The sequence below is a fragment of the Copidosoma floridanum genome, unplaced genomic scaffold (genome assembly GCF_036245765.1).
Source record: "Copidosoma floridanum isolate Cflo_tuat_1 unplaced genomic scaffold, Cflo_Japanese_pri ptg000006l, whole genome shotgun sequence".
Taxonomy (NCBI): domain Eukaryota; kingdom Metazoa; phylum Arthropoda; class Insecta; order Hymenoptera; family Encyrtidae; genus Copidosoma; species Copidosoma floridanum.
Window position 1 is genome coordinate 19,305,465 of NW_028321883.1, and position 23,502 is coordinate 19,328,966.

Sequence of the window (23,502 nt, forward strand, 5' to 3'; positions counted from 1 at the left end):
TTGTGCGCAGTTAAAAAACATTGTCAACAATTCAACGCAACGACTCCCTTAATCAATATTTTTTCAAATAAATTTTTTTTTTGTTGACCCAACATGAAATCATTCAAGGAATGAAATTAAAATTAAAACGTTTGATTTTGATAAAAGCAACAAAATGACTCACGATTCGTGGTACATTTTGACTATCTATTCGTGTCCCACTCAACGATTATGGAACGAAATGGCACGTAAATTCTTAAAGACTGGCAAAAACAGAGAGCACGTATGATTATTTGATATTTGCTCCTGGGTGACGATGAAAATTCACAAACGTAAGCACACCGAAACTCGCATGAAAACATGGAGCATTAATGTATACATGCACGCCCAAGCGCTCGGGGATCGCGGAATTCAAATTTTAATCGTCCCACAGTCAATTAAACCACGGCCATATTAATACGGACTATAACACTCCTCGCTTTTGATCGCGAGAACCCCTGGAGCCCTCCTTCCCCCCGCTGTTTCTCCCATGAATATATAAAATAACTCCAACGCGGATGTATTCTGGAAATTCGGCGTAGTCGGGCAACGAGGCCCACCAGCGGGCCAACGAGAGTTTGAGGTCGCGTAATGCAATCCGAGCGTAATTTCGGCGCTGCACTCGCGAGAGTCGCAGCGGAATGCATACGTGCGTGTATACATTGGGTGTGGGGGGTGTGTGCATTTGAACGGCCAAGTTGGCCCGGCAGACGCGACGGAGAGTGAGGGACGAGAAAATTGGGTGGAATTGAGAAGAGGACGAAAACAGAGCCGCTGGGATTATTTCGGTGTTTTTAATGCGATATGGAGCCTCTGCCCGAGTTTTCGAGCAAATTGAATATGCTCGAATGCAGCCTGGCTGTGGCCTTTGATCCATACATTATTCCCGTGAGATTGTCAATTTGTCATCCCAGATGAATTTTTATTTTTTTGCGTTTTTTATTTTCGCTATCATCTTGTAAGTCTATTCCCGTTTTGGTCCGATCACATTTACTCCCCGGTATATAAAGTACATTATTTTTGTTGAATGATACACTTAGTGTTTGACAAGCCATATTTTTATCGGAGGTTACTACTAATTTAACCTCCTTAACTTAACTTAACTTAACTTAACTTCAAAGGAGGTAAGTCTGAATAATTTTAAATTAGGTCCTACCTGGATGGGTATTAATAGTTTACCACTAATTTATCTTATTTAGTCACCAATTTGTTAGTCATAAGCTTTCCAACACAAATTAAAGACTTGAACCACTGATTCAGACTCAGGGCACGAGATGATTAAAAAAAAAATAAAAAGCTTGCAAAAAAGGTACCAGAAGTAGAAGGCTGAAGAAAGCTGAGTCGATCGTTAAACAAAAATGTGTGTCGAGCAAAGGGTGCCCTGAAATTCCGTATTCAACATATTCAAATACATTCCATAATACACGTGTCAGGGGACGAAAGGGGTGGACTGAAAGATGCACGAAAAAAAAAAAAAAAAAAAAAAAGCAAAAAAAGAGGGAACGTGAAAAAAAGAGAGCTACGTCCGCACGGACCCACATGCATTTATCATGTGTGTGTATATGACGCGGGTGTTTGCTCAGTGGGCCAAGCTACTAGTCGTGTGTACCACATATGTGTACAATACTGGCTCTCTGTTTGCAGCGGAATGTTTGTGTGCGAGAGCATACTTACACGTGTGAGCTGCTCGGGGTATCTCTCACGTGCCGGCTTTTCTCTCCTTTTCTGTATCTCCCCTGCATTATGCATACGGACGTGGAAGCAGCAGCACCTTTTGCAACCGTACTAGAGACTGACGGACTTGTGTTTTAGCGAGCATTTTATACGTGCAGAGACACAGTGGCTGTCTGGTACGTACTCGCTGATAGTGCTGTTTTTCCAGGACGAAGTGGTGTGTGTGTTGGATATTGTAGATGATCGAAAAAGAAATTAACTCGGTGATTGATTTATATCATTGCACCGAAGGGTAACAAAAATTATTAAATTCATATAACGTGACTCAAAATTTTTAATCACAACATTGTCACTACATTATACATTGGTGAGCACCAACATTCATTCATCGAAATCCTGCCACTTACAAAAAAATAATTTTTCAACTCCTCTTCGCTGTCCATCACACTTTTTTCATTGTAAATGTAACTGATAAAAGTAGTTTAAATAAAAATAGCAAAGATACAGACTTATAAGTCTATGATTTTAAAATCAGGTCAGAGATACATAGAAAGATACAAACACCAGAAAAAGATATGCATAAAGTTTAGAGATATCTGGTCTGACTGGCAAAGACATGAACTAAGATACAGAAACACAAATATTATTATACACGTTCAGCGATAAAAAAATAAAGATGGAACGCACATACAGAGACTTAGCTTTGCAAAGGCAAAAAAATGAAGATATAAAATAGTAATACAAAGGCATAGAAATAATACAGAACAAAAATAATGACTTTGTCATAGAGGCAGGTATACTCATTTGAAAATACTTTAAATAGATACATTGGCATTAAAGTAGAGACAGGATATCCAAAACATGCATTATGAATTGGGCATAGCTTAAAGGTGATAGAAACAGAACCAACAACGCAAAAACAAAGAAATGGAGATAAAAATTTAAAAAATCCAAGATAAAGGCACATGCAAAAGTAGAATTACAAACATAGAGTAGGAGGGACAAAAATTTTAAGACTTTTAGATTACATGTCAGAGTAGTAAAAAGTCAGTTGCAAAGATAAACAAAACGGCTAACATATAAAGAGTTCATATATTAATAATCAACCTAATTAACCAAAAATTTCTAGCAAATTTTGTAAATTTCAGTCCAGCACTAGTATTTGTAAAAAAAAAAAAAATAATAATAATAATAATAATTCAAAAGGACAATAAAGAAGGTCGAAAAAATAAGCTGGTTACTCTTTATCCGAATGATCAAGCATTTAATTTTTTTCATAAATACCCAACTCTTTATTCCCCCGTTCATTCTACGATACATGAATAAACAAGCGAGGCCCTAAAGGCCAACGATGCCCCCTCGAGCGTTTGCATAACACAGCAGCGTTTACGACTCGTTCATCGCGAACTTGCGCAGTATAGTAATGCCGAGAACGCGGGCGGAGGTAACAACACATCCGGGCTAATACGCCGGTGGCCGTAAGAGTTAAGACCCGTGGGTGTGTATATAGATACACCGCGCTTGACTTTGCACGCGCGCTACGGAGCGTGTTTGCATTCACGTATAATTACCCGCTCGCGCACCGCGGGTGAAACGCAGCTGACGAAACGATGCCCGCAGTTAACGAAGACGAGATGCTGAGATAATGATGATGGTAATAAGCGTAGTGGCAAAAGAGGGACGTGTAATTATTTTATTTTTTATTTTTTTATTATTTCGATAATAGACGCTTGTCAGTTGCGTTGTACAGTTGGAAAAGAGGAGATAGGTGTGCTGCTGTATGGCCGTGTTGTCGTTGACCCGCGGAGGAAAGTTGGTCGCGCGAGTGATTCCAGGGATGTTTTTTTCGTTAGCCTCGGCTTCGAAGGCATAGAGTTGTACGTAAATCAGCTAACGGTGCAGCTGTGCGCTGCATGAGGGAGATGTACTTAACGGTCGCGCGTTTCCAGCCATGGGGTCATGCGATTTCGTTTGTAGTGGAGGTGAATGCATTGTTTTTCGTCATACCTCGGGTGGACGTAGGAATTTGCATTTTGGGAGATTTTTTTTCTTTTTCTTTTTTCGTACCCATGAATTAAATTATTCGCCAAAATCAGTGCGTGTGCACGCTTCGTATGGAAATTTTTTAAAAGCTTTCGTAATTGAAGGTTGTTATTATCATCGGGGAATATTGAAATGAGGATTCATGGTACCGCACGGCGTGAAACGACTTTTGATAAAAAAACAAAGGTTTAAATGCGTGCATATAATTAATGCCCAATTTTTTTTTCTTCTTTTTAATACCCAATTTCTTATTTTTCATAATTTAACAGAACTTGGCAGTAAAAAGTGTGGCCTTCCGGAGATTAATTTGTAGTTTTCAGAAAAGTTTAAAAAAAAGGCGTGATCCATCCATATTTGTGACATCGACTCTGAATCGATAAAAAATACGCCTGCCAGAAAAAATATAATGAAAGTAACAGCTAAGGACAATAGAGACACATTTTATAATATTACATCGGAATATGAGATTATTGCCTTTTTTTGCGCAGAATGGCAGAGCATGAAAGCGACGGATGTGATAGTGATAAATCCAAAAGAGGAAATGAAAGGGGAGAGAACTTGTGATTATATAAAAAATACTCCAAGAGCCTTCCAAAATGAGGCATTTTTCGAGCAAAATGAATATTAGATGGTTGTGAATCAAACTAGTTTTTAAGAGTCTGCCGAGCCGTGCGTGTCGTTGATATTGCATTTTCAGAGGCGAAAACAAAAAAAAAAAACAAAAAACCACTGTTGTGATGAAAATACCATTGTTCGTCCTGTCGTGTCTCTTCGCGAATGTCAAGATGCAAAAGTTCGGGGAGTTCAACTTTACGAGTGAGTGGATGATTTACACAAGGGACACGTACTACTCTCCAATGATCGCAAAAGTTCAGGAAAGCCTGATCTTCGTTACCTTTCCGTTGAATTTCAGCATAAAACTCGAGTCCTCAAGGTTACTGGGCAAACCCTGCGAAGTGCCTGTACCCCAGATAAAAAAGCACCGAAACAAAGTCGTCCCAGTGTTTGCGGAAGGTATGGGGAACGATAACGTGCTCGTAGCCGTACTCGAGGCCAAATCGAAGAAGGAAGCGAACTTTACCAACGTCTGGCTGTACGTGATCGATCCACAAAAGTGCACCTACGATTTTACCAACATAATACTCGATGCTCCCTTAATAATTGCGAAGAACATCATGAACATAGTTCTGTACAAGGATTGCTTCGATTTTTTTTTAAAAAGCAATGTTTACTGCGTGCCAGAGACCATATGTAATTTTAGATACGGCAACGATTTGACTTTGCTAAATGATTACCAGAAACTGATGCTTCCTTACGAAGACGAGAACTGGAATTTGATGACAAAGAAGGATTTCGATGCCAGTGACGGTGGGTTATTTGATGATTGAATCGTAATTATTAAAAAAAAAAATGAACCAAGAATAACAGAAGCTTTTTTTTTTATTTCATAAGAAAGTAAAATTAATCACGTATTAAAAAATTTCAAGTTTAATGTGGCAAATGTGATGTTGTTAATAAGTATACACGTATGCAACACGTCATTTTTTGAAGAGCTTTAATTTAATTAGGTAAACGTTCTTCCTCAGGTTACCTGTACATGATAATGAACACGAAACTGAACAGCTCAGTGCTGCGCTACTACGACTCGAAACTCAGCCAGACGCGGGAGCTCCGTCTCAACTACGATGACAGCCTGGTGTATTGGTACGATGATGATGCCGGCAGCGCGAGCACGTGCTTTCGATTTTCGGACCAGGAGCTCGAGTGCATGCTATTGGACGGCAGCATGGGCATCGAGGTTGCGGTTAATCTCTACTACGACAGCTTCCTCCAGTACTACTCGATTATCCGGCTCGGCTCGGGCGAGGCTCTCGTGGTGACGATCTTGAGCAACGATCCCGTCGGCACGTACCCGGTGACCTATGTGCAGCTGATCAATAGGTTGGGCGAAGTCTCATCGCCCATCAAGTTCCAGGAGTACGTTTGCGAGAACGTTTTCGAAATTAATACCTTCAAGATCAGGGAGGGGCTGTTTTGCGTCAGCACTACATGCTCCGCCGTCGTCAACAACAAGTGCGTCGGGCCGGCCGACCAGCTTGGGTTTTAGTATGGTGCATATATGACGATTCGAGGCTCGATGCAATTGCCAGATATGCGCACGAGGTCAATTGGTGTGGACGAATTTGAGATTCATGAAGTGTTGTAGCGATGAAAATTGATATTAACTAAGTTGCATAAAATAACTATTGACCAAACAATGACTCTTGTGCAATGAAAATAGGGAATAGTTGTACATTTTTGTAGTTATTATAATTAAATAATTTAATGTGATGATTACACTGAATATGATAAATACTGTCACGGTGAACAATGTTATACAGAAAATTATGAGAAAAATCATGCTGCCACATTTTAACCCATGGCTAGATGATATTTTAATTTTTGTATTTGTTAAGTTTCAGTTACGGCCAAATGACAACAATGTCCTTGTACTACCAAGTACGCATGTTATAGAGATATACCACAGAATATTGATATTCGCTCTGATAAAAAAACAGACACCATACCTATACCTTAATTATTGACCATTCAAACTGCAGTTCATTACCACGATAGATCAGTTAAAAAGAAAAAAACATCGAGTTCCTGAATCGGTTAGTCAACAATGGCAATAAAATTTCTGCACGTGCGGCAAGACAAATCATCCGATAAACCGGGAGGAAAGAAAAGACCCGGCCTTATCTTGCCACACTCAGCCGCAATCTTTCCGGCGAGCACGCGTACCCGAGCTTTTAATTCGGGAAACTTTTTTATACCCTGGCAAGACTCCTCCAGCTTAAGTTCACGCGTAAACGAGCCGCCTTTACGAGGGAAGATCGTGGGAGGGACGGAAATCCAGTGGGCAACATTCCAGGACCGCTGGTCTGCGTATACACGTACACACCGCGTTTACTGTATAGCCGAAGGAGCGCGGAATGGGATGTTTGGCAACTTCGGCGACGACGAGACCCTCGAGCAATATGTTCTTGCATATTATTACGTCTGCGAGGTCCCCCGACAAGTCCATTTTCGAAGCAATTACACCCCGAGCCGAGGTATATCGTATGGTGTACTTTCTACGGGAGGGGAGTAAAGAGGGACCACAGGGAGATTACCCGACAGTAAAATTTTGACGTTCTCAAAGCCAAGGACTTGCTTGCGAGGGCGCTTTCAGAGAACATTTCTTCATTCCGAGCTTGTTTTGCGTTAACTGATACTTCATGCATCCAAGAAAATATATGTACATGGACGTGAAAAGCTCCTCAAAAAATACAGTGTTATTCCCTGTACGGAGACATCTCTGTGTCATGATTACCACCCAAGTTAAGCAGAAAGCCCAAAAGTTCGTAAAACAGCAATAAACGAGAACTATCTAAAAACACACAGGATCGTGGAAGTAAATGAACATCGCTGCCCAAACAAAATCGTCTTACCCGGGCATTTCTCGCAAAAGTTTGAGGGGCGAGACGGCCTGGATGTACGGCGGAAGCGAGCGACTATTTCCCCCAAGATTGAGCGGGACCCATCGACGGGGAGAAATCGCCCGCAGTCGGGGCGTCCTAATGGAATTACACGGTCCAGTCGGATCGAGAAAAAACCCCATTGTTTACGCGTAAAGGGTGGGGAAGGGGGGAGGGAAGGCAGGAGTCCCGAGCCAGGAAGTCGCGCGGGGAGAAAAATGTCGTGATTTTTTGCTCCCGGGAATATTATAAATATACGGGCGAGCAAAAGGGGGGAGTAGAGCGGTAAAAGTAAAAAGTGGCTGCGATAAATCGCGCGCGTATTCGAAGGAAACTGTATGCGATTTCTCGGACGCCCCGAGACTTATGCCCCACGGCTTGTTGCTTGTGTCTGCGAGCTTCCGCGATGATTAATACACGGGCATTCAATTTCTCTCTTCGTTGGTATTATTACTCGACGCCAATGATTATTTCACGACCCGCTCGAGAGATGATACAGGTTGAGTTTGCTTTTAATTTTATTTTTTCCACGTAATAAAACACGTCGCTTAATTTTAACTCGTGTATGAAAAAATGAGACAAGCCGCAATCCAACCATGAAAGGTATCAATTATCCGAGCAGACGAGAGCAGAATAGGTCAGCGAGAGGAGGTAGCATGACACGAGAGGACAAAAAGCTCTGTAGTCAGCTGGTTTACCGAGAAAGAGATATGTGCGAGAACGTGTCTCTGTTTCTCAAACCTACTCTGCTGCTCTTGCCCCGTTGGTAAAAAAAAGTAGCTCGTCGACGTCCTCCACTTAAAGCGTCCACGTGACAATAAGGTTGGACTATCGTCCGTTGGCGAAAGCCCCGATGGTCTTGAGAGATACCACGGACCAAGAGCTTTCCGCGGCACACGCCAAGATACTACATGGAGCACTGCTCTTGGACGTGTGGCAAGCGGTGGAGAAAAAAAAAGTCGCGGTTTTGCTACACCCGTGTGCCTCGATCTTTCTCTCTTACCACTTGCTTGGATACGACACGAGAGATTGAATCGTGTGGCGCGTTTTCGAACGTGACGGAGAATACAGTATTTTTTTTTTTTTTTGCTCTTGTAAGTGTGTTCTATGATTTTTTTTTTTTTTTTTTTTTTCTTTTGTTTTGTTCGCTGGTGAGGCGAGAATGGGCTGCTTCCGATTGTGCCGGGGAGAAACCGAGCGATAAAGAGAACCGACTTCCCGGAGTGCGGTGTTCGGCGTACGTATATATCTACGTTACGTGATGTCTCGATAAATGCCAGCGTTGGAGAAATTTTGCGAGCTGAATCGTGTGTTTCGCAAACGATACGATGTTTCAGTCCCAGCTATGAAAAAAAAAAAAACAAAAGAAATCGTCACCTGAGCAGAAGAACACATCATCATCTAGGCTGGTATCATTGAATCAAAATAATTAACCTATTTTGCAAAACCTGATCATGTCAGAAACGAAATGATGTATTCTTCCATTCACTTAACGAAATTGCAGAGCTCCGTAATCTGTATTGCTCGGCGATAAAAAAAAAACCATTGACAGTAAGAACAGCAGCCCTAGGGGGTTGTAAGCAGAGCCATTTTCAGGAAAACGTTTTCAAAGGTGAAAAAACGCCCGACAGGAGAGACGAGTGTTGGCCGGAAGGGAGGACTCATTGACCCGGAAGGGTATTTTTTTATGAATCGCGGGGGCAAGCGTACCGAGGCAAGCTTTGTTTCCCGACGCCTTTCCACCGGCAGCGGGCGTCCGGAATTTTTTCGCTCTCACACGAACGTTGCAGGGTCGTGCACACCCCCGCCTCGGCGATAGTTCTCAGCACGAAAAAACAGGGACGCGAAACGACGAGAGAACGAGAGGTTGCGTTGAAGGGCGGAGCAAAAACTCCCCGTGTATACGCGTTCTAATGGTCTCGGAAGGAGGCCACGTGAAAAATAGCCGGGATCGAAAAAAAAGCGTGGGCTTTTTCTTTCAACTACTGCTGTGCTGTGAGGCCATACACCTGCGCGTATTTCAATTTTCTAGGGTATACGCTACAACGTTACCGCGGTGGTACCACGAAAAGAAGTCGAAAGAGCGAGTGTTTTCAATGGTCGAATGATATCCGTCTTAATGGCACGTGTGCTAAACGATGGCTGTTCCTCGTTTCTTTTTTTTTTTTTTTTTTTTTTTTTTTCATGAGCAGAAGGAGGGGGAGAGTGAAAAATGAATTCGCCCGAGTCGTAAAAAAGCTGGAGTGCCTTTATTCGGCAAGCGTGTCTTTAAGAGCTCGGTGATCCCTTTTTCTTCGTAGTGTTGTTATAACAAGTTGGCTCACGAGGTCATATTTTGGTCGGAATGCGTTACATAAATCGTTGTTGAACTGGTTTTGCGAAAAGGTGGTTGATGGATCATTCTTTCGTTTGTGAGATGTCCTGTAAGTTTCACGGGTATTTATACTGTGCCATTCATAGTATGGTGTTGGTAATGAATTTGGATACAGAGTTAATTATTGTACATTAAAAACACTTGAAGCATTTTCATAAACAATGTTTCCTTTGGTATAGCGACAAGAAATCAATTTCTCGTACCATACTAGTTGTACCAAAAGTACGCAAACCGCCTGCGTCTGTAATGTCCTTTTTTTATACGTCCCCCTTTCTTTTCAAAAAGCACTTCGACCAAAAGGACTGACCAAGGCGCGTCCTGACAAGAATTTACGCGCGAGTCGCTTTCCCCTCTCCCTCCACAGCGGGACGCACGAAAGGTTACACATCTTTTGTATGTATAACACAAATGGTCCATGGCAATGGCACTTTTTCGTGCTTCATTTGCTTTGTGTCAGATCTGAGGTATCCGCGCCTCCTCGTCGCTTACGCGCTTAAACGTGTGCTAGTACGCGCACGGAGTTTTGCAAAAAAAAACAAAAAACAAAAAAAAAGAACAAAAAAAAAAAAAAAGGAAAAAAATGACCATCTCAAGAGCAAAAAACCTTTTGCACGTGAAACCTAAAGAGATTCTTTTCTGCTGCTCTGGAGGAGTCGTATTTGTTGCCGTTGCTTTGTAAAGTGCTCTGATTAAAAGTGGTCTTGAGTTTATTTGTTCTTCAAACGTGAAATTCATATATAAACTACAATTTTACGGACTTCGTTCGATATAAATGTAAGGTTATAGACGCGATAAAATAAACATAACTTTTCGCTACAGAGAGAATAGTATTTCTCACGAAATACAGTGAAAATAAAAACAACGACTCCCGTGACCCCAGCGCATCCTTTATTATCACGACATGTGTAACAACTCGAGCCAAATGAGCGCGTCCCTCCCACACGGATATTATCTCATCGCGTATAACCCGGCAGCACTAGACTCACGAGTATATATACTCATCCACGAGCTAGACTCCAGCAGCGCACGAGGCGAGTTTCTCGACGTGCCTTCCGACCTTTTATTCGCTCCCTCCCTCCACCCGCTAGCTTCTATCTCATCGGGTCATTGTTTCGCCGAGCTCCTGCGACAGTTTCTCTTTCTCTCCTGCTTGCTCGTTTGCAAAAGTCTGAGCTCCTCCCGTGTGTGCATTACACGAAGCTCAAGCTACCGCAGTTGGGACACGGAAACGTCGTCTGTTCACCCCTTAAGCAACGTTCACATCGTGAATCGCACTGGCACAATATGATGTTCGGTGGAAACTTTTTTAATGTTTTCTTTTCTTTTTTATTTACTGTAGTAGAAAAAGTTAAATCTTACTACGAACAATACGTCCAGTCGTGCAAGAGTTATTACATCATCTGCCTGAATGAGTTACGACTGTTCCTATGGACTGATACGTATACAACGTGCGGGCTTTGATCGAGTATTGTTATCTCACGATTGACTTATCTAATTATTTGAAGAACGAAGAGGAGTAAATAGATTCACGTGAAAAATGCTGAGCAATTAATCTCCGATGGTTATCACTGTAACGAAGTAGGAGCTCTGTAGTTTTGGATTGTATTCCATACATCAAGATTTATCAAAGAACTGAAGAATTTCGGACAAATGATATAACTTGTCTTGATTTGTTTGAGGGTGTGTGTGCTCAATTTGGTTTTATCATCTCAATCAAAGGACTATTGGATTACTGAACGTTAATTGTAATGAGAGTTTGGACCATGGAAAATAATGAAATAACCAGGAATTATTTGTTGTTTTTATTTCTTTCTGTTACGCTTCACTGTTTGTCACAAGCTGTCAATTATTGATCATTTCTCATCTTAATTTCATTATCTTTCATCATTGAACAATACAACAATGCAACAGACTTGTCGCAAGTCTACTTATACAATTTTATCATTGTTTTCATCTCATTACCATTGTGCGGTTACCACTGACTATCGCGATTCAATTACCATTTGTTGTTGTTTATTACAAGCTCGTTGTTGTTTATAATAAACCATCATCGTGTATTACTGGCAATCACGAAACTTATTATTTCTCGTTTTGATATTATTGAATATCACTGACTTCCACTCGGTATAATTGCGAGTTAATATGACGAATTTACTTGCTTATTACTGCTTATTACAAGATTATGCTTCTTGACTATTTATTATCAATCGTGTATCACTAACTATTGATGTAAATCCCTGACTGGCACAGTTTCACTTATATTATCATTATTTGAGGTACCATTATTTATCACTGATTATCAGTGTATCAACACTACACATCAACTAATAATTGATTGTTACTTCTAGTTGCAAACTAAACTACATTTAACACTGATTATAATCACTTCTCACTGTTTATCACAAGTTTGCACATAATTACTAATGATTGCTGATCACGAGTCTACCATTGTTTATTACAGTGTCGTAATCTTTATTATTTATTATTGCTAATCATTACTTATAGCAGCTTTGTTCATCTATTTTTATTACAGGTTTACTTTTACTTTTCATAGTTTATTTTCGAATACTTGTTATGCCTATCAGTTTTGAGTTTTAAGTTTACTGTACCATTAATCTCTTATACTCTTTGATTCGCATTACTTGTAATCAATGTAGGTTTACATTATAGTTGAAATCGCAGTATTTTTCAAGCTCGAGTACATCCATATAAAGTAAACCAGTAAATATATATTACTCGTGACATCAACTTTAAGCTAAAACAAGGGGTTGAAACATTATTATTAGTTTCAAGCATGAATATTTTTTTAATTTTCTCAAATCTACTTTCACACAGACATTTTCATCTTGTTTTCCGACGTCGGGCAAGCAGAGACAAGGAGAAAAAAAAAAGGTACCTCGCACCCAGACGGCGCAATCAAGTTAATCGTCAGAGCAGTCGCGGTCGCACGGAGGAAATTTTTTATTTTCTCGCAATTTTTCATCTCCGGGCACGAAGGAGCTCAGAATCAGCATTGTGGAGTCAGCCTCAAGCATCTCGTCGGCAAAAGTTCACGTAGTACAACGCACATACAGGCAGCTATAAGCAGTAGCAGTAGCTAGAGTGTGGAGACTAAGAGAAGGAAAAAAAGGGGGGGGGAGAGAAATATGACGACGTTGCAGAAAAAGGAGGCTCCTTTCATTATTATTGCGCCTTCGTCTGCGTGGCTGGGGACGAGGCAAGTTGGAAACAAGGAGGCTAGACGAGAGGGAGCGAGCTTTGATTCAGGGGAGGGAAAGAAAACGTGGAAGGTCTACCCTTGTGCTGGTGCGTGTGTGTTTGCGCACACTTGCGACGCGCAGAAAGAATTTTCGAACCATGCGTTACGTATGTATACGTGTGCTGAGTATATATATATATATATATATATATATATATATATATATATATATATACATATATAAATGGGCAGAAAACGAGAGGCAGGAGGGTATCATCGAATCAGCGTTGCATGGGGCCGTGTATGATATATGTTACGCGATATGATGTTACTACTCTGCTAAATGTCGCAGTTAGCAAGTATGAGCGGGCGCACTTGGGGATGATTTTATTCGATTGCGAATACACTTTTTGAGATTACTCGGGGTCGGAGTGTAGGGACTACTTCAGCTCGACTAGGCAATTGCCAAATGGCCACTGAAATGGACCGGCCGGCTAATTAATTGGCTGTCGAGCTTTTTTTTTATTTGAGTTATTACGATGCGACAGGATTTGGCGAATTGGCGCTTTTTATTGTAACCACTGCAATGACGTAGTTTCAATAACGTTTCTCCCAAAAGATGAGTCACTACAACGTTTTGGTAAGTGCAATTTTATGATAGTTGGTAATCCTAAATAGCTTCAGGGCAAACCCAAGCTAATGAAATATTACTCCAACCCCAATCATCGATGGATATTCCCTTCGCACCTATTGACGCAGCTGTAATGTACGCAAAAAAATATTCATTAGTCACATCAGTGCGCCAAAACGATCGAACCTCACTTCTTTCGTTGCAATAATTTCAATACGCACAAAAACAAGTCGATACGGGTTGTCACAGCCAGCCATCCCCAAGCTGCACCCTAAAAACCAGCTATACTCCCTCCTCCTCTTCTCATAATTCACGCCAAATGTATTGGTGCCGAGCTCGCGTGCTCTACTTAGCGGGAGTTTTTACGGGCGATTGGGCCGCGCACCTTAATGCCCTTCGATCGGTTTTGACGACAAAAGGAAAATGACGGCGGGGGGAGAGGGTCACCCGCCACACGCCATATGGCCCGTATACCCCCGAAATATCGACATGTCGTACCTTCGGCATCAACAACCTTGTGTCCATTAGACCCGTAAACGCACCCAACGGCTTGATGTGGTTACACGTGTTTGCCAGTGCATTTATATGCGAGTATATATATATATATATATATATATATATATATATCTGAGCTTTTCCTCTCGTGCTTGGCGCTCGTTACTTCCAGCCCTGGGCAACGCCTTTTTGCTCTCCTCTTTTGTCCCACGTGTGTGCACTTTACGCATCTACGCCTCGATGTTATTCCCCAGGCATCCATACGACGAAGGCCGCTTATCCTGCTCGTGGTGGCTTGTGTACCTTGTCTTTTTTCCTCCTTTTTCTTCCATGCTAGGTTTATTTGTTTCCTAACCTCATGCTCCTTTGTGAATATTATTTACTTTTTCCTTTTTGTATACCTACACACCAGAGGTTTCTACCCTGTGATGTTGTGCATCGAGGTTGATTGACTCTCTTTATATTCCATCTTACTTGCTATCGTGCCTTACATATTTAACCCTTCTTCACTTCTCTCCCTAGTTTTTATGGTTGTCTACCAACGTGATTTTTGTTTGCCATTGATTGTCTTCATTTTCAACGGAGAAGTCTGAGTAATACGTCGTAATTTTGATGTTTCGAGAAATATACGAGTATACTATCAGCACGATCGACGCGTGCCCTACTACGAGCTCGATAGCTCGATGATACCTATACATCGAAGAATGGCGAGCTTAATGAAATTTCATCTAACGAAAGCTCTTGCGATTCGTCGGATATTCCCTAGCCTTGGGGCATCGCGTATAAACCCGAGGAGGGTCGAAATCAAGGAAATCAAACAGAGCAGAGCGTGATTTCAATACGAAATCTCGATGAATCGTTTCCGTGGAGTGAGCGGGCACGCGCTCTCGCTCCGTTTCCTTTTTTTTCACCCATCCTCTGCTCTTCTTGCTTCTCTTGCAAATTTAACGAATAGAGAGCAAATATCGACAATTATTCCACACGGACAAAAAAAATGAACTTTGGACGTGTGGATGGTTATTGCTTATTTTATCCTTCAAAAAAGCAACACATGAAATAAGTATTGAGTAAATAATACCTACGTTGAAGCACCATCCCGTAATTTAACGTAGCGATAAGAAAATTTTCCATTCATCTGAGTACGCTCGCTTCAACTTCAACTTTAACTCCAATTCGTTTAATTTGACACAGGAGCTCGGAAACACGGAAATTCGCTCATACGTAATGCAATTTTCCCCGAGTTACATTTTAAGAGATGTATACATCCACTTGCAGAACCAAGACGTACCAACAATTTGCGCAACGCGCTTGTTAAATGATTCAGACGAATAAAAGTTTTCTCCCCGCGGTATCATCATCATCCCAACTTTTAGAGTAATCACTTTGAGGATAAGCGTAAAGTTGGCATTTGCATCCGCGCTTATGCACCATTTACGCGCAAGAACAAACAATGGTTGGCGTGCGCCCCGTAAATCCATCCAGACGGGCATAACCCTTCGGCGAGGGAAGAGTGAAAGCGCACCGGCAATAAAACCGCGAGAGATAAAAGAGAGGCCGAGAGACGCACAATAGGCGAAAGCGAGAGTATAGTAGGTGTATATATAGGAGCTAAGGAAAGCATCGGCTGCGAGCACGCGTCGGTCTACACGTGCATCGAAGATGCAATCTTGGGGTATTGCGGGTGCTCTGCGCCTCGATTCGTCCCGCGATCAATCAGCTGTGCAATAAAATAAAGCCCGCAACTCCTCCTCCTCCTCCGCTCGGCACGGCATACGAGAAAGATCGACGATCGTGCAGTAGACGCGTGCATGTGCTCTCGGGGAGTTTGATTCCAGCTACTTGGTGAGATTGCTTCCAAGACGGAATAGTGGCAGTGTTGATCTTGTAATTACAGAGTTACAGAATTTGATGGAATTTCTAGTGATGTGTAAAGTAGTAGCTTATTTCTTAAAGCTGAAATGGATCAATGGCAGTGACAGCTTTTTTACACTAAACTTGATTCGCGCGTATTAAGTCAAAGAGATTTTTTTTTTTTTTTCAATCACCTTGACAGCCCTTAATTATCTGGTTTATGGAGATAATAAGATAATTTCGCTTTTAAGGCGAATACAGCCTGAATAATTATATAATACATTCAAAACCTGTGTGCGTGTTTATTTCAACCTACGAAAATATGAAAAAAAAAAAATTATCCAGCATTATCTTGTGGATTTTCCAAATATATTTTTATCACCGAATGTTATTTTGGAAAAATATAAAACATAAAACGTAAAACACAAAATAAAAAAGAACAAAGTACGAAATTTCATTAACAAAAATATGATGGACCCATAAAATTTTTCCAGCTAAATTATAACAAACTGAAACTCATGTAAAAACAATGTTTTATTTTAAAACTCTTAAAAGAACCTTTCAATGAAATTAAAAATAATAAAAAACAAAAACGACAGGTACTTCAGCACGCCAAAGGTCTCTCGACCAGCCTTTTTTTGACAGAAAAGTTGTTGTACTTCGATAAAAAAAAAGGAATAAACGCACCCCTGCAAAAAACATAGACCATTCGGTTATCCCGAGAGATGAATTTGCAAAGACGAATGTTGGCACACGGACACGCACACACCAGTGTGCCGCGTCCATTTTCAGTGTACAGAATCCCATACTTTTCCAGCTATCGTCGATATACGTCAAACTGTTGTCATAAAACGCTGACTGGGCGCTTGCACGCCCATATACGGATGGAAGGAGAAAACTTTTGCTAGACCCCCTTTTGGACGATGGGTACTGGGCTTTCGGAAAAACAATAAAATTTATCCACGTTTATTTCGATGAGAAATCCGTGTCCGTGAAACATCGGTGAGCCCCTTTTCCCCTTTGAAAAGCCTATTGAAAGATTTTTCTCATCCTCGGCCCCTGTCAGGATAAAGAAATATTTATGTTTTTCAAGCAATCAACGTTTACAATACATTTTTCCATTTTCATCAAAATAACGGATAAATTTCGCAGGTTTAATGTAATAAATTTCATCAATTAGGAGCTAATAACTTATTTTCATATATTTATTGAAAAAAAGTTGTTTAACAAAGACAATCTGATGTTTTTTATATCTTTGTTAAAGATGAAATTGTTGATGAAAAAATTTAAGTTACTTGTAAAAAGTGTGTGTACTATGAAATTATGTGTAAGTTAACAAGTTATGTTGTTGTTGCCCACACAAATGTTTTTTGTTGAATTTTTAAAATAATTTTGGAAGCAAACGATAATTTCCAACCATATTTTATCCTACAATATAAGATCGACTAGTCTATTCTCGTCGAGCCGACGGTAAAAGTTTACTCCCGAAGATCTGAGACTCTATTTTTAAACCATTCGCTTGAAAAACACATGCGTGGAGTCTCAGTCAACAGCAAGAGCCGTACGAACGCAGGTCGAAAAATTTTTTCTCATATTTACACACCAATAAAGTACGACGAAAATGCGTTTATCGCGATAAAAACAAACTTTTAATTTTTAATCCTTGCAACGAAAACTCATACTCTACCAACCAAAGTGAAAAAAACACCTTCGAGGAGTCAAACTATAAATAAATGCTTCTCGACGAATCGTGAAAATACGTGCGTTTCGACCATGGGAGCTTTAATTACTCTGAGATTGCTCGCGCTCGTTGCGGCTTCTTCAGGAATAGTGCAAAACATAAGAATCGGTGTTATCTTCCACGAGGGTGACGACGAGCTAGAACGAGCTTTCGACCAGGCCATACGCGACCTGGACGACGAGCAGAACAGCTTTTTGAATCTCAAGGTCATCAAAAAGACGGGCGTAGAGTTAGAAAGCTTCCAAACAGCGGGGGCGGTTTGCGAGCTACTCGAGCAGGGAGTGGCAGCGATATTTGGTCCACGAAACGCGCAAACTCGCAACGTCGTCTCGAGTATAGCCGCACGTTTCTACATACCCCACTTGGAGTTCAGCTTCCGGCACAATGACGATGACCTTGCTAGGAGTGTTAATTTGTACCCGAATGGCGAGTCACTAGAGCTGGCGATCGCTGAGACCATTAAGCATATGAACTGGCATTCGTACACCTACATATACCAGACCACCGATGCGCTGTCCCGCATCCAGGAGGCCATGAAGAACAAGGACCGGAAAAATTACATCATTACGATAAGAGAGCTGCAGCCCATGTCCAAAATCAAGACCTTGGAAACCAAGGTGGAGCGAGACAGCGTGTACGAGAGTTTTGTCAAGGATATCCATCTCTCGTCTCAATACAGTATCGTTATGGACGTGGAGAATGACAATTTGTTCAAAGTCCTGGACACGATGACGAAGATGAACCTGATGAGCGATTACTTCATGTGCCTGATCACGAACCTCGATTCGACAACTGTGGACATTGGGCAGCTGATTTCCAAGGATTCTGTGGCTAACATTACCCAGTTTAAGTTCATCAGAGATGACTCGATCATGTCCGTAGAGGCAGCTTTGTTATACGACTCGGTGTTCGTGTTCAACGAGGCTATGATAAGTGTTTTCAAAAATCTTAATTCCAGTGACAATAATTACGACTCTTCGATATATCCAAAGCCACTATCGTGCAATGGCGATGCTAAGTACGACATGGGATTGAATGTCACAATGGAAATATTGAAGAAGACCAAGTACGGAAGAAAGACCGGTTATATGGTGTTCAAAGACGGAGGAAAAAGGGAGTTTGAACTGGACATCGTCAAGAATCAGGCTGGACGTACCGTCGAAGTTGGCAAGTGGAGGAACAATAAGTTATGGATCAATCAAAACGAGAACGAGGATAATGTCACGTTAGCGGAAGCGATCAAGAGCAAGGTGTTCAAAGTCACCACGCTCGTGGGAAGGCCTTACGTGATGTTGGTCGAAGATGGATCGTCATCTGGAAAGTTGATCGGGGACAAAAGGTACGAAGGATACTGCATTGACCTCATCGAGAAGATCGAGGAATTATTAGGGATAAGATGTGACCTGGAAATCGTTCAGGACAATACCCACGGTACCTTAAATTCCCTCACCAAACAATGGAATGGTCTAATAAAGCAATTGCTCGAATTCAAAGCTGACTTTGCCATATGCGACTTGTCGATCACGTCCGAGCGACAGAGTGCCGTAGACTTCACGGCCCCGTTCATGAATCTGGGCATTAGTATTCTATTTAGGAAAGCCGACGACGTGGACCCCGATCTCTTTTCCTTCATGTCTCCTTTCTCGCCCGAGGTCTGGATGTACATGGCCACTGCGTACTTGCTGATATCACTGATGTTATTTTTCCAAGCTCGAATCGCACCAGGTGAGTGGATCAATCCACATCCTTGCGACTCCGAGCCCGAGGAGCTCGAGAATAGTTTCACGCTAATGAACTCTATGTGGTTCACCATGGGTTCGCTTATGCAACAGGGCTGCGACATCTTGCCACGTGCGATCTCGATTCGGATGTTGGCAGGCACCTGGTGGTTCTTCATACTGATTTTGGTTTCCAGCTACACTGCCAACTTGGCAGCCTTTTTGACGGCTGTCAAGATGGAAGATCCGATAAACGATATCGAGGACCTAGCCAAGCAGACCAAAATATCTTACGGGGCGTTACATGGTGGGGCGACGTATTCGTTTTTCAAGAACTCAAACACAACCCTCTATCAGCGAATATTTAACACGATGAAGGATGCCAAGCCATCGTTGTTTACCAAAAGCAACGAGGAGGGTGTCGATCGCGTGCTCAAAGGGAAACGAAAGTACGCCTTTTTCATGGAGTCTACGACCATTGAGTATCAGATAGAGAGGCATTGCAAGTTGCAGCAAGTAGGAACTTTGCTCGACAACAAGGGATATGGCATAGCTATGCCACCAAATTCCCCGTATCGGACAATGATCAGTACCGCGATCTTGCATCTTCAAGAAAAAGGCGAGTTGCAACAGTTGAAGCAAAAGTGGTGGAAGGAAATGGGCGGTGGCAAGTGTGATGGCTCCGATGAACCAGAAAATAGTAACGAACTTCGTATGGCTAATGTTGGTGGTGTTTTCCTTATTCTGGTGATTGGGTGTGTGTTGTCGATATTTGTTTCCATTGCCGAGTTCATGTGGAATATTCGTAAAGTTGCGATTGAGGAAAAAATAACACCTTGGGAGGCGATTATTGCCGAACTCAAGTTTGCCATTGATTTGAAAGCTGAGACGAAGCCAGTTAGGATAACAAGTAACAATAGTGCAAATACATCTTTACGGGAGAATGGTAAGCTTGGCTCTATAGAAGAGTCAGCACCATTCGCAAGCTGAATTTTATTCAGAAGTGTACAATGAAATTTTTGTCGCATTTTTTGGATCATACGTAATAATAAAGATTAACGTAAATTATCTGCGCCTATTTACCAGTACTTTTAAAAACGTGGAATAAATTTGTTGTAAGCTAATTTTTAATTATTTTTAGTTATTTTACACAATTACTGTATATTTTTATAAATATTATTTAATTTTTTTAATTACTCTTCTCACAATTTATAAGATTATCTAGCCGTTGTCGGTATGGTACAAAATAAAGAACTTCGTTCTAAAAAATTAAATCCACAACTTATTTGCGTTAGTGTAAATAGTGAAAATAAAAAAACGTTAACTTGAAATTTAAAACCTCCTAGCTGTAAAATGAGAATGAAAGTAAAAAATGAGAGGCTAGATTTTCATTTACGTGCTGCGTTATGGAAACAAGACTTTACACTGTTCCTCTTTTTCGTAGAATGTCATACATTTTAGATCAAATTGTATTTTAAGTGTAAATATCTGCGTTAAACATTAATGATTTTTACTTCTTTAGAAATGTATTTTGTATCGTATAAAAATTACTAATATTACTTATTATACCAGTACGACCACTTTTATACGAAGTAACGTTTAAAATAATATATCTTTACGTTTCCGTTTCTATGCATATTTTTGAAGGCCAAGTATGGTACAAACCAGAAGGCCTTTATGAAGTTTACTCTAAGATTTTCTCCTCTATTTGATGGTAACATTTGCGTGGAGTAATTTTTTTCATCATATCAGAGAAATATTCAGTATTTTCTAACGAAAAAAGACCTGTGTCTGAGAAATGTCTACGACATGCGATGCAATGAAATCATAATACGGTGGCAGTGCAACAAAAGCTCACCTACAGAAGCAAAAAAGACAGAACGAAAGAAACAGAGAAAGGAAAAGTAGTATACAGGTTGTTCTCGATTGAATTTCCCAGCAAGTCTGGGTTCGGAATTTACGAAAATGACTAGCCAACTGTAAATCTCTTGACAGACAACATATGTGGATTGAAATTTGTATACTTGTTTGGCAGAGCTATAGATTAAAAATTGAATAAATATATCTTTCTAATACATGTATCATGACTGATAGCAGCCATCGTTCTCTAATAAGGGTTTATTTAGTCTCGTTATGAATGTCCTTCCTCGAAATCATTTGACGAGTAAATAAAAATTACTTTAAACAAGCTTCAAATTTCATTAATCACTAACCCACCATAAACCCCAAGAGTAATATTAATATAAAAAAGTAACACACGCTCACAAAATTTTTATTCACGGAGCTGTTTGATTGGTTACACTGGAGAAGAGTGCCACTGCTGAGTTATCGCCGCGTATGGGATATTTCACACGGTATACGTTGCGCAAGAAAACCGCTCGCCTCCCCGTCTCAGCAGCCGAGCGCTTTCTGTACATCCTCTCTATACTTGCTTTCTTCGATCCACCGACAAAAAGGCACGAGGTGAAGGCAGAAACACACTTAGGTAATCCGCTTTCGGGAGACAAACCAACAACTCTACATCGAATTCCTCTTAAGGAGCATGTCTCTTGACGAATTGTATCTGTGCTGGGGATGCGCGAGTCTGTACCCAAAGCTATATATATACATCTAGTAAACAGGAGGAAGTGAAGAGAGAGAGAGAGAGGGCAGAAACCGTAAGTTTAGCAGTAAACGACATATCCATTTCTGTATTAATGCACGGCCTTGGGAATCGGATGTTCCTCGGACTTCCAGGGATTAATTCGATCGCTTTGGCGTGTTCGCTTAGATGGTCAACTCGCTCGGTTGCCCTGCACACAGAGGATGAAGTCATTTAGGCTACCAGAAGAGAAGAAGGGGAAGGCGCACGTACAACTGACGCGAATCCATTAATTTTAATACTCCATTTCCATCTGACCTACTAATTTTCGCTACAGTTCGACGATAGCCACTGAAGTGCGCTTGTAATTGATTTAATATAATTGACGTCATTTTCAGGGCACTTTAATGTAGAAGAAAGTTGATATATATGATTGAGATAATGGTTTTTTTTCTACAGCCCAATTGTTGTGGTAAGTATATAAAGGGTTTGATATTTTATATTTGTGAAAAATATATTCAACGAGTCATTAAAACGTGATGTTTTATAATTGTAGAAGGTTAATTCTTCACTCTTACATCACCGAGCTATTGACAATTGAAATAAATTGACACATTAATTGAAAATTTTAGCGATTTCATCAAAAAGTAATTAAAGTAGCTTATAACATCCTTGACGCATAAAAAAAAAGGGGATCCTATAATAAAACTATAGTAATACTTTAAACATAAAAGTTTGAACAAACGAGCGAATTTAAAAGTTGAAATTACAAAAATATTATTGGAAATGATTTAGCACCTCTATTGGCAATTAAATTCAATACACATTAAAACTTACGGTGACTCTAAATCATTTGTTTTAAAATCATGCTCTAATAGCAAGCTACTCCATCTTAAATTTTTCTCAAGAACGATATCGATGTGCTCTCCATCCTACAATTAGATCTCGAGAACGCAGCTCCATCCTTCTTTTCCCTGGCTGCGTTTTTCTTTGACCCAGCAAGGGCAGCCAAAATAACCTGAAAGTGACTTTAACACATGCTAGACGGCGTGCCCCGATTGATTAATGGTCTTTCGACCGCTTACGCACAACAGCTAAATACTCACTGCGTCTACAAAAGCTCGGAAAAACCTTGCACTATACAGTAGTTGCCCTCCCCCGTACACCCCGTGGGGCTGGACGTATGGGCAGGGAAAAATCGTCGATATGAAAAATAGTCATTACCTATGGTACTGGAGGAGGGAGAGAGACGAGCGTGCCAGCCCTCAGGAACGCAGACCCTTAAAGTTTTTCTTTCCCGGGAGTAGGGGGGGAGGGGTGCGGAAAATGCCGGGTCAGCTGGACTGCGGAGAGCAAGTGCTCCTCGTTAGCCGAAAACACAATGCCACGTGTGGGTAATGCTCAACACTGATGTTCGCTGTCGATGGATGACTTTTCCACGGGAAAATAATAGCTGTTTCCACTCTTCTCCTCGACGCAACGCTGTTGTTTTTTCGCCGGTGGGCTCATTCATTCGGCGATTTTTGAAGGAGAAGAATGGTTTTGAAAATATAGGCCACGTGCTAATAGGATAGTGGAGCAGTTTTCTGAGTAACGTCGGTGGGGATGAAAAGAACTTTCCTGGTATTTTTTGGAGGCTGCTGCTATTTGCTTGATTCAGTGATGTGATGAACGGAA

The 23,502-nt window shown here is 41.0% G+C and overlaps 1 protein-coding gene and 1 pseudogene across 1 annotated transcript; both read left to right on the forward strand.

Annotated features, from left to right (window-relative positions):
- The first annotated feature begins 4,472 nt into the window (after window positions 1–4,472).
- LOC106639403 (uncharacterized) lies at window positions 4,473–5,842 on the forward strand. The gene is made up of 2 exons (XM_014353014.2): window positions 4,473–5,103; window positions 5,322–5,842. The coding sequence occupies exons 1-2, from the start codon at window positions 4,473–4,475 to the stop codon at window positions 5,840–5,842; spliced, it is 1,152 nt and encodes a 383-aa protein (XP_014208500.2).
- An 11,716-nt stretch (window positions 5,843–17,558) lies between these two features.
- Window positions 17,559–20,234, forward strand: LOC106639404 (glutamate receptor ionotropic, kainate 2 pseudogene; annotated as a pseudogene).
- The last annotated feature ends 3,268 nt before the right edge of the window (window positions 20,235–23,502 follow it).

What these genes read in the sequence shown, in the direction of transcription:
- LOC106639403 (XM_014353014.2), top strand. Translation starts at nt 4,473, where the DNA reads ATGAAAATACCATTGTTCGTCCTGTCGTGTCTCTTCGCGAATGTCAAG. An exon ending in GGATTTCGATGCCAGTGACG is followed by an intron (nt 5,104 to 5,321) that starts GTGGGTTATTTG and finishes GTTCTTCCTCAG; the next exon opens with GTTACCTGTACATGATAATG.